The sequence below is a fragment of the Corythoichthys intestinalis genome, chromosome 12 (assembly GCF_030265065.1).
Source record: "Corythoichthys intestinalis isolate RoL2023-P3 chromosome 12, ASM3026506v1, whole genome shotgun sequence".
NCBI classification, from domain to species: Eukaryota; Metazoa; Chordata; class Actinopteri; order Syngnathiformes; family Syngnathidae; genus Corythoichthys; species Corythoichthys intestinalis.
Genome location: NC_080406.1, coordinates 11,453,561 through 11,471,214, shown reverse-complemented (window position 1 = coordinate 11,471,214; position 17,654 = coordinate 11,453,561). Strand labels below are relative to the sequence as shown.

The 17,654-nt window shown below is 38.0% G+C and overlaps 1 protein-coding gene across 1 annotated transcript; it reads right to left on the bottom strand.

Moving 5' to 3' along the window:
- Positions 1 to 3,948: 3,948 nt before the first annotated feature.
- On the bottom strand, positions 3,949 to 17,066 carry cnot9 (CCR4-NOT transcription complex subunit 9). Its single transcript, XM_057853535.1, has 8 exons — positions 16,875 to 17,066; positions 14,375 to 14,560; positions 14,196 to 14,311; positions 10,390 to 10,499; positions 10,198 to 10,307; positions 10,023 to 10,121; positions 9,843 to 9,934; positions 3,949 to 4,669 (listed from the first exon to the last, which is right to left on the bottom strand). Exons 1-8 carry the CDS (start codon positions 16,890 to 16,892, stop codon positions 4,501 to 4,503), a joined length of 900 nt encoding a protein of 299 aa, XP_057709518.1. The 5' UTR covers positions 16,893 to 17,066; the 3' UTR covers positions 3,949 to 4,500.
- Between the last annotated feature and the right edge of the window lie 588 nt (positions 17,067 to 17,654).

Genomic DNA, 17,654 nt, shown 5'->3' with positions numbered 1-17,654 from the left:
TCATTTTTCAGTCGCACTGATGGATGGCTGTCTTTTTGAAGAGGCAGGGCTGGCAGTTAATGATCACTGCTCACCCTATCATTGCAAATGGAATGACCGTCTATTGTCGTCAATAGAAACGAATGAGTTAATCAGAAAAAAGTGACGTTGACATGTTCTGTACTGCACGTTTACAAGCCTCAAAGGTTCTGAGAGAAAGCATTATGTAATCGGTTGCTTTATGATATTCAGTGCAAGATTAGATTAACGTACACAAGTTTTTAGTGCCTGTTAAAACTATAGTAGTCACAGAAATGCACCCTGTCCCATAGGCGGAGTTTGACTTTTGTGGCGGGGGAAACAAGAATGTTGATGACCCCGAAACGCAGTGTCAGCAATAAAATTAACTTCCACTAGTGCTCAAATAATGCTCAATTTCCTCCCAGAAAATGATTGCAATTAGAAATGCTTTGGTAGTAATATCCATCTATTTTGCTTGCAAGGAAAAAACTAAAAAGAGAATGAAAAAAAAATCAAATCATTATCATTCTACACAAAACTCCAAAAATGGGCCGGACAAAAGTATTCACACCCTCAGCCTCATACTTGGTAGCACAACCTTCAGACAAAATAACTGCGAACAACCGCTTCCGTTATCTGTCCATCAATGAGTTTCATACAATGCTCTGCTGGAATTTTGGACCATTCTTCTTTGGCCAACTGCTCCAGGTTTCTGAGATTTGAAGGGTGCCTTCTCCAAACTGCCATTTTCAGATCTCTCCACAGGTGTTCTTTGGGATTCAGGTCTGGACTCATTGCTGACCACTTTAGAAGTTTCCAGTGCTTTCTCTCAAACCATTTTCTAGTGCTTTTTGAATTGTGTTTTGGGTCATTACCCATGACCTCTGAGGGAGACCCAGCTTTCTCACACTGGGCCCAACATTATGCTGCAAAATCCGTTGGTAGTCTTCAGACTTCATAATGCCATGCACACGGTCAAGCAGTCCAGTGCCAGAGGTAGGAAAGCAACCCCAAGACATCAGGGAATATCCGCCATGTTTGACTGTGGGAAGCATGTTATTTTTTTGTTTTGAATGCCTCGTTTTTTTCCCTTTAAACTCTTATGTTGATACCTTTTCCCCAAATAGCTCTACTTTTGTCTCATCTGACCAGAGAACATTCTTCCAAAACGTTTTTGGCTTTCTCAGGAAAGTTTTGCCAAACTCCAGCCTAGCTTTTTTTATGTCTCTGGGTCAGAAGTGAGGTCTTCTTGGGTATCCTACCCGTTTCATTCAGACGCCAACGGATAGTACGGGTTGACACTGTTGTACCTTCAGACTGCAGGACAGCTTTAACTTGTTTGGATGTTAGGTCGAGGTTCTTTATCCACCATCCGCACAATCTTTTGTTGAAATCTCTTGTCAATTTTTTCTTTTCCGTCCACATCTAGGGAGGTTAGCCAATTGCGCACGGTAGACACAGGAACTTTCAGGTCTTTGGAGATGGACTTGTAGCCTTGAGATTGCCCATGCTTCCTCACAATTTTGCTTCTCAAGTCCTCAGATAGTTCTTTTGTCTTCTTTCTTTTTTCCATGCTCAATGTGGTACACACAAGGACACAGGACAGAGGTTGAGTCAACTTTAATCCATTTTAACTGTCTGCAAGTGTAATTGTTTTTGCCACCACCTGTTATGTGCCACAGGTAAGTAACAGGTGCTGTTAATTACACAAATTAGAGAAGCATCACATGGTTTTTCAAAGGGTGCCAATACTTTTGTGAGGCCCATTTTTGTTGAGTTTTGTGTGAAGTGATAATGATTTACGATGTTTTTTCATTGCAAGCAAAATAAATGAAGATATTAGGATCAAAGCGCAAATCACCGTCTCTATGGTGCTAGTCACATGATCAGTTTGAAAAATAATTTTGACCCATTATATATTTTTTTATTCATTTCATTCATTTTTTGTTTTGTTGCTTTACAACTTTATACCGGCAGTCTTAATTTTAAATTCATATGTTGGAATATCAATTATTGGCAATGACATTTTAGGCCACCAGGGTATTCCCCACACCTCCCCTTATTTTCTGCGTATGCCATGTCCCCCTATTATATGAAACATGGGGCTGCTTTGCTATCAGAAGCTACTTTGATCTGCGAAGAAAATGCATTTCTTTTTTGCAGTTGTTATTCATTGCAATTTGTCGCCTTAAATATGCATTTTGATTTGGGGAGGAGCTTCAAGCACCAACTGGTAGTTTTTCAAATGTGAAGAATGCACTCTCCTTTAAGACGTGTAAAAAAAAAATGCTAAACGGATGCCATTAAACTTGTGCTCAGTCTAATATGGCTAATGCACTCCACTATTGACTTGCTGTATAGCTGTCATCTCATAAAAGGGATTTTGGCATGAACGCAGCACTCAGGAAAAGTTTGCATGTGAGCAGATTTTTCCCTTCACAAGCATCTCGGTGGATAATGGAAGCTAAAGGGGAGAATGGTTTGCTAATTTACTTGATTCTCACAAGAAGGTTTTGAGTGAGAACACCAAATACCTACTCTGAATGTAATCAACTTTCTAAATGGGAATAATTTAACACCTTCAGACCTGCTTTTTTCTGCTGGGCAAAAAAAAAAAAAAAAAAAAAAAATCAGCTGTTTTTTACTCAAACACCAGAACAAAGTGCAATTATTTATTCGGGAATATTTCATGCTTTTATTGGTTATTTTTAATGTTAATGTGTCTTTAATGAGAGCACTTTACGTCTTTTTTTTTTTAAGTTGCGTTTGGTCAGCCATTTTCAAAGTGCCAAAAATAGGAAACCTCATGATTTTATTTTAATGGGTAAAGTTTCATGGAATCATCTCCCAGAAGTGGCAATAGCAACTAAATTCAGTGTATTTATTGCTTTAGAGATGCGAACGCATCATGTCCTTCAGCAGCATGCTTAGGTCTGAAGGGGTTAATTCAGGTTGTGCGCAACAACCAATGAACCCTTGCACCTTCGTTATCTTGGTAATCGTCAAAACATTATTCTGCCTGCCCACAGTGGGACTGTCTTCACCAGTGTTGTTAATTTTACTTTAAAAAGGTAATTAATTACAGTTACAAATTACTTCTCCCAAAAAGTAATTGCGTTAGTAACTCAGTTACCTGAATGTAAGAGTAATTAGTTACTTGGCAAAGTAACTAATGATAATTTTCATGTTTTGTTTTTTTTTTCTTCAAAAAAAAAAAAATAAAATAAAGTCACACAATGTGAAGTTTAAAGGGTTTTTGGGACAATTGGCCCTAGCCCAATTCTTTACCCTCCACTTAACTAGACACAAGGTTATTGCGATAACTAGATAGTAACCTTTGCTATGTGTGGAAGTCATTTAAAGTTGTGAATCAACCGTTAAAAGTTGTTAAAATAGCTCCCGCTATTGCATTAGTTCCCTTCTGTCTACTTTCAACATGTGTAAGATTTAAAACTGTTTCATCATTTACAGATAGATTTAAGTAAAGATATTGCCGATTTAGGACCATTTTAGATTAAAAAAAAAAAAAAGATGGCGGCTGTTTACTAACGCATGTAGTCTTTAAAACATGTTGCCAATGCAGCCGTGTCTAACATTTGCATCTAGTTCTATAATATGTGATATCTACCGTATCATGTGGGCGTAGTTTGTAGGCTACAGTCAGGTATTATTGGAGCCACCTAGCATCGCGTTTGCAATGGCGTCTTCCCCACTCCTGCTCTGCTCTCTCGTCTCCGTGAGTCCGTCTCTGACTTTATTCAACCAACTTAGTAACGCATAGTAACGCACGCCTTTCCCGCCTCAGTAACGGTAACGGCGTTGCCAAGTTGAGAAAAGTAATTAATTAGATTACTCACCACTGAAAAAAATAACGCCGTTATATTGTAACGCCGTTATTAACAACACTGGTCTTCACACAGAATATATTTGATTTGGGGGGGAGAAAAACAGGTTTAAAAAGTTTTTATTTATCTCAAAATGAACAATCTTATTGTTTAACTGTTACGTACTGGAAACTGCAGAAAAAAAAATAGCCCAAAACCTTTACAAAGGGCTGGCAGTCTTTGATGTGCCTGAAATTGACATCTGCTAATTACATCAGTACTGAAGGTATTTACAGTTTTCCATGTGTTATGGTACATATACACACAGGGGAAAAAATAACCGTAACATATTTCATACGTGGCTAAAAATGTACACAGAATACCCCAAAATTACACATGTGGCTCCAGAGACTATGAGTATTCAACTGTGTCTATAACATGCACCTAATTTGTGGCCATGAAATATGTATCATGTCTGCATATTAGAACAATTTCATAGCCACAAATTAGTACATTGTGAACTAATATCAGTTTGGAAAAAAAATTGAGAGTAAACGAAGAGGCTTTCAAATGAGACCAAATCAAATTCAAACTGGATCGAATGTAAATGGAGCCCTTCACGACACAGACAGTCTTAGCACCGCATTTGGAAAAAGGCAAAATGACTTCGAGGACATCACTGCGGTGCCAACGGGATGCCACGGGCGTCGGTCACTTGACCCTCCTGGAGGTTCTTCACCAACTGGGCCAGCCAGCGCTTTGTGGTGGTGTCCTCCTTCAGTACCTGGACGAAGGTGCTGTCTTTCAGCTGGTCGGGTAGACACTGCCGCAGAGCTTCTCTGGCTCTGGACAAACAAACAAAAAAATTCAGGACAGCTGTTAGTTCAGGTAATGGCACTTCCTATTAGGTAGTACAAGCCCATAGATTAACTAATAATTTTAAATAAGGTTGCGCAAATAAGTATTTAATCAACCACCAATTGTGCAAATTCTCCTACTTGAAAAGATTAGAGAGGCCTGTAATTGTCAACATGGGTAAACCTCAATCATGAGAGACAGAATGTGGAAAAAAAAAACAGAAAATCACATTGTTTGATTTGTAAAGAATTTATTTCCAAATTAGAGTGGAAAATAAGTATTTGGTCACCTACAAAAAAAGCAAGATTTCTGGCTGTCAAAGAGGTCTAACTTCTTCTTACGAGGCTCCACTCGTTATCTGTAATTAATGGCACCTGTTATAACTCATAGTATAAAAGACACCTGTCCACAATCTCAGTCAGTCACACTCCAAACTCCACTATGGCCAAGACCAAAGAGCTGTCGAGGGGCACCAGAGACAAAATTGTAGACCTGCACCAGGCTGGGAAGACTGAATCTGCAATAGGTAAAACGCTTGGTGTAAAGAAATCAAGTGTGGGAGCAATTATCAGAAAATGGAAGGCATACAAGACTACAGCTGGGAACGATTCAGAGGCTCCAATTCGATTATAAAACGAATATTGATGCACCCCCCCTCCTTTTTTTTTTTTTTTAATAATGTTTTGTACATTAGTTCCAAAATTGTTCAAAAATCCTCTCAGGCTAAACCAAGCTACTATTTCAGTATCAAGTTAACATATAACAGTAAACAAATATACAACAGTAAATAAAAAACTCCAGTCCCCATTCTGTATCAGCAGCTTTAAACTACATTCAATTAAATTAATGTTGTGAATCAACTGTTAGTTGTTAAAATTGCTCCCGTTATTCCATAATTTCCCTTCTGTCTACTTTTGTCAAAGTATTAATACTATTTCATCATTTAAAGATAGATTCAAGACAAGATTCTGCCGATTTAGGAGTATTTTAGATAAAAAGTTAATTAGGTTCGCTACAACAGAGCCTTCTAGAGAGGTCTACTGCTTTAAGATGGCGGCTGTTTACTTACGCGGGAAAGTGTCATTTCGCATCTCTGTTCAATAATACATGTTCTAATACTGACATCGCCTGTCATTTTGCATCTAGTTCTACATATATATGATATCTACTGTAGCCGTATGTTTGTAGCAACTAGCAACTGGGCGTTCTTTGTAGCAGCTGTCAGCCGCAGTCAGGTATGATTGTTTTTTTTTTTTATCTAGCGGCATGAGTTTAACATGATATTTACTCTCGGTCCGTTCCTCATTGCGTCCCAAAGACCGTGCTGACTGTGTTTTACTTCCGCTTTACCTAGTATAATTCAATAATCGGAATTTGGATACTTGTGAATCGTTCTCGAATCTTCCACGGCCGAATCACGAATAATCTAAGAATCGGAAATTTTGCACGCCTCTATACAAGACCACTGATAATCTCCCTCGATCTGGGGCTCCATGCAAGATCTCACCCCGTGGCGTCAAAATGATAACAAGAACCGTGAGCAAAAATCCCAGAACCACACGGGGGGAACTTAGTGAATGACCTACAGAGAGCTGGGACCACAGTAACAAAAGCTACTATCAGTAACACAATGCGCCGCCAGGGACTCCAATCCTGCACTGCCAGACGTGTCCCCCTGCTGAAAAGAGTACACGTCCAGGCCTGTCTGCGGTTCGCTAGAGAGCATTTGGATGATCCAGAGGAGGACTGGGAGAATGTGTTATGGTCAGATGAAACCAAAATAGAACTTTTTTGGTAGAAACACAGGTTCTCGTGTTTGGAGGAGAAAGAATACTCAATTGCATCCGAAGAACACCATACCCACTGTGAAGCATGGGGGTGGAAACATCATGCTTTGGGGCTGTTTTTCTGCAAAGGGACCAGGACGACTGATCTGTGTAAAGGAAAGAATGAATGGGGCCATGTATCGAGAGATTTTGAATGAAAATCTCCTTCCATCAGGAAGGGCATTGAAGATGAGATGTGGCTGGGTCTTTCAGCATGACAATGATACCAAACACACAACCAGGGCAACAAAGCAGTGGCTTCATAAGAAGCCTTTCAAGTTCCTGGAGTGGCCTAGCCAGTCTCCAGAGCTCAACCCCATAAAAAAATCTGCAGAGGGAGTTGAAAGTCTGTGTTGCCCAATGACAGCCCCAAAACATCACTGCTTTAGAGGAGATCTGCATGGAGGAATGGGCCAAAATACCAGCAACAGTGTGTGAAAAGCTTGTGAAGAGTTACAGAAAACGTTTGGCCTCCGTTATTGCCAACAAAGGATACATAACAAAGTATTTAGAAGAACTTTTGGTATTGACCAAATACTTATTTTCCACCATTATTTGCAAATAAATTCTTTAAAAATCAAACAATGTGATTTTCTGTTTTTTTTTTTTTTCCACATTCCGTCTCATGGTTGAGGTTTACCCATGTTGACAATTATAGGCCTCTCTAATATTTTCAAGTGGGAGAACTTGCACAATTAGTGGTTGACTAAATACTTATTTGCCCCACTGTACATTGTCTAATTTCAAAGGTTTCAATTTGACATGCAGTCTCAAGGTTATTGAGACATGCAACTTTTAAGCAATTTTGTCAAATACTACCCTCTGCTGTCGACTGAAATTATGTCAATGTCTCTACTGCAGGAATGTCACATGAATAAACCCAGTAAATTGATTTGCAGTGTTAAAGGTTTACGGATCCGACTTACACGGACCAAAACGCTGACACCGGTCATACATGGACCAGACCGTAGCTTTCTTGCAGACTGAAGAAAAATGTCCCCCAGGATTACCGTGAATTTTGAAACATTCATTTTGCCGTCTATCTTTTCATGCCTTGTAGGTCCGGCTGCTGAGAAACATCCCTTCAGCATGATGCTGCCACCACTAGGGTTGGGCATCGTTTGAATTTGAACGGTTCCGATTCCACATTTCGATTCTGGTTCCAAACCATTCTTGATTCAGATTCTTTTAGGCAGGGTCAAAAAAATTGCATAGTTCATATTGATTTCTTAACTTCTTGATTACTCTTTAAATTATATGAACTTTCAATTAACTTTCCAATGAATTTCTCACAGGGCTATTTTTAACTCGTATATAAATATCAGTCTTTGAACTTGAATATGATCAAGTTTCTTTCCACAGGAGTGCACTTTCACAAAGATGTTCATTTTTCAAAAGCTTACAGATAATTAAAAACATTTACACACATTCTTTTGCCTATGTTTTAGAGTGTCTTGTGCTTCAAGCATTCATTGTTTTGCATCGTTTGTTTTAGGTGGCATTTCTACAAGTTAGTTAAGGGCTGAGCAGATGTCAGGCGGGGAGTGTTCTGTCCCTTGATCTGAAGTTGACTACTTTTTAAGTTTGATTTCTTTCTAAACTTATATATTGTTCATCCGTCCACAAAATGTCGCTATTGTAACGCCGGACTCAATAGTTTTTCTTTGGTTTTGCTATATGCGTTTGGCTCCCCCTATCAGTGCCTTCCTGGAAGCAGCAGGGAAAAAGAACATTAGTTGAAAAAGAATCCTTGCGGTGTCCAGACGCTTCACACCTCCTCTACACTACACATCATTGGGAATCCTTGATAAACAAAATCTAAGTTTGCACGTTTTAACAGAGGATTTGATATCATTTTGGTGTGTTTATTCTGTTACTTTGTTGTCGTTTTTGTGCTAAGCTAAATTAGTCACTCGTTCGGCAGCTATTTTTTCCGGTCAGCAGTCAGGGCATCGAAACTTGAGATCCCATCGATGCTCAACCCTAGCCACCATCCTGCTTCACAGTGGGGATGGTGTGTTTTTAGTGATGTGCAGTGTTAGGTTTCCGCTAGGGCTGCAGCTATCGATTATTTTAGTAGTCGATTAATCGATGAAGTAGTTGGTTTGAATAATCGAGTAATCGGATATGGAATATAAAAAAATACCTGAGCTGAGCCTCAAACAGTATAAAAAATAAATAAATGAGGATCTACGCACAGCAAAATAGCAATTGGCTAAAGTCTGCGAGCTTAAATGCTATAAAATGCTAATGTTTGTTTTTTAACAATGCCCCTAACAAATAGTTCAGACATGTATGACCACAAAAAAAAAAAAGGCCAAACATACCTATAAACTAAATTACGACTGCATTAAAAAAACATTAGCTGAAACAAAAACGTAGCTTATGTTGATCTTAGCAAGGAAAAGCTGGATTCAGCCACGTGAAATGAAGCAGACTAGAGGGCAGTGTATCCACCCAAATCCATAAAATTAAATGCAAACACTTTTAAAACAAACCATTACAATGCCACTATAACTAAACGAATACTCGAAGCAGCAAAATTTAATTTGAATATTTTTTTCTCATCGAAAAAGTTAATCGGATAAGGAACATAAAAAATTAAAATACCTGAGCTGAGCCTCAATCAGTATAAAAAAATTAATAAATAAATGAGGATCTATGGACAACAAAATAACAATTGGCTAAAGTCCGTTAGCTTAAATGCTATAAAAGGCTAATGTTTTTTTTTTTTTTTTTACAATGCTCTTAACAAATGATTCAGACATGTATTACCACAAAAAAACAGGGAGCAGCTGGATTCAGCCACGTGAAATGAAGCAGACTAGAGGGCAGTGTATCCACCCAAATCAATAAAATTAAATGCAAACACTTTCAAAACAAACCATTACAATGCCACTTTAACTAAACGAATACTCGAAGCAGCAAAATTTAAATTTTTTTTCCTAATCGAAGACTTGAGTTAATCGATTAATCGTTGCAGCACTAGTTTCTGCCAAACATAAGGTGTTGTCTGATGATCAAAAAGCTCAATTTTGATCTCATCACACCAACGAATCTTCTTCTGCTTGACTATGGAGTCTTCCACGTTCTTTTTGACAAACTCTAGTCAAGATTTAATATGACTTCTCTTCAACAGTGGCCTTTCAAATTTTCGAACACTGTTCAAAACATCCAGGAGGTGAATACTGATGATAGGCACTGTATCTGCGGCGACAAACCTTACCATGGGTTTACGGCATGACAAATTAAACATAATGTCATCAACCAATAGTCGGTATATGTGGCTTTTTCACCTGTGTTAACATCCAAAGCAAATGTCTCCGCGACCTACCTTAGATTGTCCGAGAGGCGCAGATAGCATCGGACCACGTGCTTCAGCAGACGTGCGGAAGGCTCTTTGGACAACTGCAAAACCATTTTGCCCTGCAGAAACAAAGTGCAACAATGTGGGAATTGGAACGGGCATAACTGTAGACGTGGGTAACTTCAGAGGTTAGCGAGTGGCACTCACGAGGATCATGGCCACATGGGAGAATCGCTCGTATGTCTGGCAGATGTAGGCCAGCCCTGTGTCGTCCAACAGTATCTTCTGCAGGATGAAAGTTGCAACCTGGTGGATAAAATGGACATGTGAGTTACAACACACCCTGAACTGAATCATTCACTTAGAAAAAACATTTCACTACCGTCTTTGACAGTTCACTCCCTGATTCCATAATACGGAGACACAACGGGATGATTTCAGTCGTAAGGAGGAAGTTTATCACTTCCTGCTCGTCCGTTTTGACCAGAGCACCTGCGGTGATGACAAAGAGGTTGCTTAAAATCTACACGACAGGATAAATAAGGCAGATGTTTTTAAAAAAAAATGTATTTACCTATGACTCCGAGGCTAGTAAGTCGCAGGTACTCGAACGGTCGCGTTTTGCTGACCGTATGGAGAAAAGGATACAGAAAGAGGGGGATATGGGCTGCGAGAAAGGCTGACCTAGTGGGGGACAAAAAATAGAAAGCGACATTCGAATTAAGTTATCGCATATTACCGTAATTTTTGGACTATAAAACGCTGCTTTTTTCCCTAATTTTGCATCCTGCAGATTATAGTCCAGTGCGGCTTATTTGTCGATTTATTTGCGTTAATAGGAAACACTTTATTTGACAGCGGCATCATAAGACACTCATAATTATGAGATGACACTATCATTGGCATTATAGAATTGCTATGGCTAGAGCTGGGAATCTTTGGGCAACTAACGATTCGATTACAATTACGATTCAGAGGCTCCGATTCGATTATAAAACGATTATTGATGCACCCCCCTCCCTTTTTTTTTTTTTTTTAATGTTTTGTACATTAGTTCCAAAATTGTTCAAAAATCCTCTCAGGCTAAACCAAACTACTATTTCAGTATCAAGTTAACATACAACAGTAAACAAATATACAAAAATAACAGTGAATAAACTCCAGTCCCCATTCTGTATCAGCAGCTTTAAACTACATTCAATTAATTTAATGTTGTGAATCAACTGTTACAGTTGTTAAAATTGCTCCCGTTATTCCATAATTTCCCTTCTGTCTACTTTTGTCAAAGTTTTAAAATTATTTCATCATTTAAAGATAGATTCAAGACAAGATTCTGCCAATTTAGGTGTATTTTAGATAAAAAGTTAATTAGGTTCGCTACAACAGAGCCTTCAAGAGGTCTACTGCTTTAAGATGGCGGCTGTTTACTTACGCCGGAAAGTCTGTCATTTCGCATCTCTGTTCAATAATACATGTTCTGACACCGACGTCGTCTGTCATTTTGCATGTAGTTCTACATATATATGATATCTACTGTAGCCGTATGTTTGTAGCAACTAGCAACTGGGCGTTGTTTGTAGCGGCTGTCAGCCGCAGTCAGGTATGATTGTTTTTTTATCTAGCTGCATGAGTTGAACATGATATTTACTCCGTTCCTCACTGCGTCCCAAAGACCGCTCTGACTGTCTTTTACTTCTGCTTTACCTGGTATAATTCAATAATCGGAATTTGGATATTTGTGAATCGTTCTCGAATTTTCCACAGCCGAATCGCGAATAATCTAAGAATCGAAAATTTCGCACGCCTCTATTTATGACAGATGTCATTCAGAGTTATCTGGCAAATTATGTCACTAACTACACTAACTAGCAATTAATGAAACAACTGGAACAGTAAGTGAAGAAATAATTAGCACAGAACATAAATATTTGTTGTTATTTATATCTGTATTGCTGCAGTGCATGCTAGGAGGCATGTTGTATGACAACAGTGTTGACAGCAGGAGGTTGAATGTCTCCCACAAGGGAGCAATACTGGCCAATTTTTTTTATTTATTTATTTTTATTTTATCTTTATTTTATCAGGCAGTCTCATTGAAATTAATATCTCTTTTACAAGAGAGGCCTGAGCACAAAGAAACATTCACAAATATCAACACAAAATACACTAACCGAAACAGTTACAATAATGAGTAAAAACGTCAGACAAAAGAGATTTAAAATCACCAAGATGAATGATTGTAGTTTAAGAGTGGTTTGCAATTCATTCCATTTAAGAGGAGCATAGTAGCTAAAGCCAGTTCTGCCAACATTAGTGCGAGTGGATGGAATGCTTAAGGTTAAGTAGTTAGATGATCGTGTTTTGTCGTCACTGGATTTGAATGACAGGAGAGATGTGAGGTAATTCGGAAGTTTGCACAGTAAAGCCTTATAGATGAATAACATGATATGTCTATTTCTTCTTGACTGTAGTGAGGACCAACCAACGTTTTGATAAAGGGTACAATGATGAGTGTAGAAATTGTCATTGGTGATGAAACGTAGTGCACTGTGATAGACCGTGTTTAACTGTTGATGAGTTGATGGAGCTGCATGACAGTACAGGATGTCCCCATAATCAAGTACAGAAACAAAAGAAGATAATACAATGGTTTTTCGGTTAGAAGTTGACAGACAGCCTTTGATTCTACACAGGAAGCTAAGTTTAAATTTAAGTTCACGGAGTAGATGATGAATATGAGTTTTGAATGATAAATTACTGTCAATCCAAATTCCTAAGTATTTGTATGAATCGGTGAGAGTAATTTGAGTACCATTTAGGGATTTGATTCCGGGTAAGTCATTGTCAGTAATAGTGGAAGAAGTGGAGAAAACCATGTATTTAGTTTTTTCAGAATTTAAAACTAATCTGTGATTATGAAGAGATATTTGTAAGCTATCAAAAGCAGCCTATAAATGAGTCAGAGCTAGACATGGGGAAGAACCGGGCGCATATAGAATACAATCATCAGCAAAAAAGTGGACATTACAATATTGATTATGAAGAAAAATATTATTAATGTATAACGTAAAAAGGAGTGGTCCAAGGACAGAACCCTGCGGCACCCCATTTTTGATAGTAAATGGACTTAATAAAACACCGTCAGCAGCAACAGTTTGTATTCTGTCTGTAAGGTAGGACTTAAACCAGTTGAGGGCATTAACGTCTAAATCTATGGCCTGCAGTTTATGAAGTAGAATTTTATGATCAACGGTATCGAATGCTTTTGAAAGATCAATGACAAGAGCAGCACAGAACTGTTTATTATCAATAAAGGAGACAATGTTATTTAGGACAGAAACTGAAGCTGTAATTGTACTGTGACCTGGAAGCCAAATGGTTCATAGTGGTTCATTTGGTCTTATGATGCCGCTGTCAAATAAATTGTTACCGTTCATAAGTTTTAGTGTAAAAATCCCATAATCTAGTGAGGACAGCTGCGACTTGTAGTTCAGTGGGGCTTATCTATGAACAAATGCCGTCAAATTTGGTAGGTTGCGGCTTATAGTCAGGTGTGCCTTATAGTCCGAAAATTACGGTAAGTTATTACCGTATTGGCCCGAAAATAAGACGGCCCTGTTTATAAGACGACCCCTTGTTTTTCAAGACTCAAGTTTGAAAAAAGACTTTTTGAAAACCAAATTAATTTTTATACAGAAAATAATTACAGTAGATCTGAAACAAATGATTATAACAATATATTTGAGAGAAAAAGTATGTTATTTTACCTCATTCAAATCTTAATATCTGAACATTTAAATATGTAAACTAAAGTGCAATCACATTCATAAATGAATGGCTTCCGGTTTTTGAAATGTAAATAAACCAATCTATTGTGATGAAACAACAAAATTGCAATCACCATCAAAGTGAAGTCTAACTGTAACTGTAGTCTTGAAACAAATCCGAATAAGGAAAAACATTGCAATAAAATAATGCAAACTTAAAATAGTTAAACTACTAGCTGAGCTCTGTCATGACAGAACATCGCTTCAATGATATCTGGCGCCATCTAGCATCATGAATGGGGAGAGTAGCTGAGATCTGTCATGATGGAAGATCGCTTCAATGATATCTGGCGCCATCTAGCGTCGTAAATGTGTATAATGTCTAGACCACGAATATAAGACGCCCACTCTTTTTCAGTCTTATTTCAATGCAAAAACCACCGTCTTATTTTCGGGCCAATACGGTATTTACCTCCACATTTTCAAACTTTCTGGTGGGTGTGCATGATTTATTTTTGCAACGCAAAGAGCAGATGTTGAGCAAATTTCCAGGTATGAGAAGACCACCAAGAAACAATTTAATTTGATGGAAGAATCATAAGCACACAATTACCTCGTTTCCGGGTGTGAGGCAACACACTGAAGGAGCGCTAACGCGTTGCACACTCTGTTCGACTGATGAGCTGTCAACGTTGGCGGGTTTATAGATGGATAAATGTTGACTATTTCCTAAAACAAGAAAAATTAATAAGAGACAGATTGAAAACGCTTGATAGACTGATTGATTGATACCTGCAAAAGTGCTGCGATGGTGCCACAGGAGTGCCAGAGCATGGGTGCCAAGTCTGGCACAGATTCCCGTTTCTTGCTGAGCTCCAGCAAGGCATTCTCTCGCGTCTCCGGGCTGGACAACTCATTGATCCATTGATAAATCTTCTCCCGGTCGACCTGAGCCAAGGCCGTGACATTGGTGACAGCCTCGGAAATGAGAGACCACCAAAAAAATGTCAGTGTGACAAAAGTGAATTCAGGAATCCAAGTTATGTGGTGAAAAAGTGCAAAAATACACTGATGGCCAAAAGTATTGGCACCCCTGAAATTCTCTCAGATAATGCTCCATTTTTTCCAGGTAATGATTGCAATTACAAATGATTTGGTAGTAATAGCTTCGTTCATTTTGGTTGCAATGAAAAAACACAAAAGCTGGGGAAAAAAAAAAAAAAATCATCATCTGGGTCTTTGACCCATATAGTGTTATTGTTTTTTTTTGTTTTGTTTTTTTTAATGGGATTTCTTCGGCGCGCCGCACAGCCCAAACCATTTGACGATCGGCACCGTTCAAAGATCGAAACGACCGGAATTCTCGCACGACGCCGGGAATTTTCAAACGACCCCGAACAATTTTCCGTTCGCCCGCAAACGCTGATTTTTCGGGGGAAAAAAATGTATCTAGTCCTACAATTTTTGACCAAATCACATAATTTGGACAACAAAAATTCCGGGACGGTGAGGAGCATATAAGTTGTGTACAGAATTTGGGGAAAAAATTACGGTTCCCCAGAAATTTTCCAAACACTTTCCCATTCACTTCACTTCTAATGGGAAAATTTCCCATTCACTTCTAATGGGAAAATTTCCCATTCACTACTAATGGGATTTCCAATGGAATTTACTTTGCATTGATGCCACTGACGGCCATGCATGTCTAATCTATTGATGCTAATGTACTTGGATTCCATTGACGCCTATGTAACTCGATGCCATTGACGGCCATGGAGGTCCAAAATTTTTCCCATTCATTTTCAATGGGGAAAAAAAAATACACCAAATCAACAGGTATCAACCAGATATCAATAGGACGTGTCCCCCAAACTTCCCTGATTCCGTTGACGCTTACGAAGGGTGCTGCCATTGATGGCCATAGACGTCCAAATTTTCCATTCATTTCTAATGGCATTTAATTTGTTTAATACCATTGACGGGCATGTTTGTCCATTCTATTGATGCTAATGTACTTGGATTTTATTGGCACCTATGTAAGTCGATGCCATTGACTGCAATGGATGTCAAAATATTTTCCCATTCATTTTCAATGGCAAAAAAAAAAAAACACTGTCCCCAAATCAACAGAAAATGACCAGATATCAATAGGACATGTCCGCCAAACATCTCCGATTCCATTGACGCTTATGGAGGGTGCCACCATTGACAGCCATGGATGTCCAAATTTCCCATTCATTTCTTAAGGCGTTTTTTTTTTTTTTGTTTAATGCCATTGACGGGCATGTTTTTCCATTCCATTGATAGTCCTGGCCCGTGCTAAGATCTGTATCTCCACACAGCGAAGACCCAGAGTAATTCCTCCAGAAATTGCAGTTTCTAGTTAATTATCATTTTTACACAAAACTCCAAAAATGGGCCGGACAAAAGTATAAATATCTGATTGATGTCTAAAAACACGTATTATTATTACGCATTATGGTAATGTTCACCTATGGTGGGGAAGTAGGCATTTGTAAACAAACTATTACCAATATAAAAAACAGCCAATGTTACCTTGCAGCCATCTTTTATCTTGCTTTGTAATGCGTTATGATCAGAATAACTTTTAAAAACATTCATTATGACGGGCCTATGAACTCAGTGCAACAGTAATGCAAGCTGCATGCTTGGACATTAGATTTGCCTTAAAAATCCATACAAAGCAAGAAACCATTTTAGCTTCTCATAATCTGCTCATTGATATAGTCTTAAACAAATTAATGTTCTTTTTATGAAATGAATTAAATATGTATGAGGCTGTATTGATGTGAAAATTATCAAAGCTTTTCTTGAACGCATAACAGGAATGAATTTACGACTCTAAAATCAATTAACACCATACAAAATACTATATTGGTAACAAATTGTGGATTGGGACCCATTAAAGACATGTTTCAACTAAAAATGAACTATTTCAGGGTTTTCATGACTACAGGTATATCACTAAAGTCTTCAAAGGGTAGTTTAGCTTCATTAGAATCACCCATTTGAATAGTGAGGTGACCAACCTACTTATGAATGATAAAATTCTCCTGTTTGTTAGCATACTGTCAGTATGGCGTGATATTTTTACAATTTAAAATATTTGCACCGGAGAAATAAAGGTTGAAAGCACTGCATTAATGTTGTATGTTTTTGTGATGCTACCGTGTTGGTAAGGTCACGTTGTTATGGATGTAGCCTACATTAATTAAAAATAATAATATATCGTTCTGCAAGAATCAAGTAACACTTCAAAGTAAATACTTACGGCTCCAGTAGCCAACATTCTCACAAAGTCCGTGGGGAATCCTCCAAAAATTGGATTTCAATGGTTCGACTGAAGTTGATTAAAGTAGAATTGCTTACGTTAGCCGTTGCTAGCATCTAATGTCTCACACTGTTGTAATCATAGATATCATATTAAGGCTAGATCCATCTTGGACCACTAGAGCCTAATGGCGCTGGTGAGAAATACGGCCGCCATCTTGGAGCGGTCTTCTGCCTCACTTTGCATCGCTGTTTGACAAGCGAAATTTAGACAGTGCGTTATATCAATAATACTTCGCTAAATACATCATTATTTTTTACGCGAGGTTTTCACTGTAAACGTCATATGAGGAGGTCCTTTTTGGGGGGTGTTCTTAAATATTTAGATCTACTGCAATTTAGGCGTTGAATTTTAATTTGTAAAACATACAATACAGTAATGTGAAATTATACAAACAAATTGAAGGAAATGTTAATCAAGGATATATTTACTGTAATGATAATAAATTAGATAATTAAATTATACTCTTCAATGTCAGTGGTGTCGTTAGGACTATTTTAGTCTAAATAATTTGGTGTTTTTTATTTGAAAAAAAAACTATATATATATATATATATATATATATATATATATATACATATATATATATATATGTCACTTGTCTAAAAAATAGCTGGTCAGTTTTATATCGGAAATATTTGTATTACTTACTCTTGCATTCTTGAGTCCGTTGTAATATAAGTCAATGTTTTTGTTTCATCTTTGTTTCAAGGGCGGAAG

Bases quoted from the DNA above. Each gene is read 5' to 3' on its own strand.
- cnot9 (XM_057853535.1), bottom strand. The intron at 10,308-10,389 runs GTAAATACATTT...TCATCACCGCAG, and splicing joins TACTAGCCTCGGAGTCATAG to GTGCTCTGGTCAAAACGGAC. The intron at 10,122-10,197 runs GTAGTGAAATGT...TTTATCCACCAG, and splicing joins GGAGTGAACTGTCAAAGACG to GTTGCAACTTTCATCCTGCA.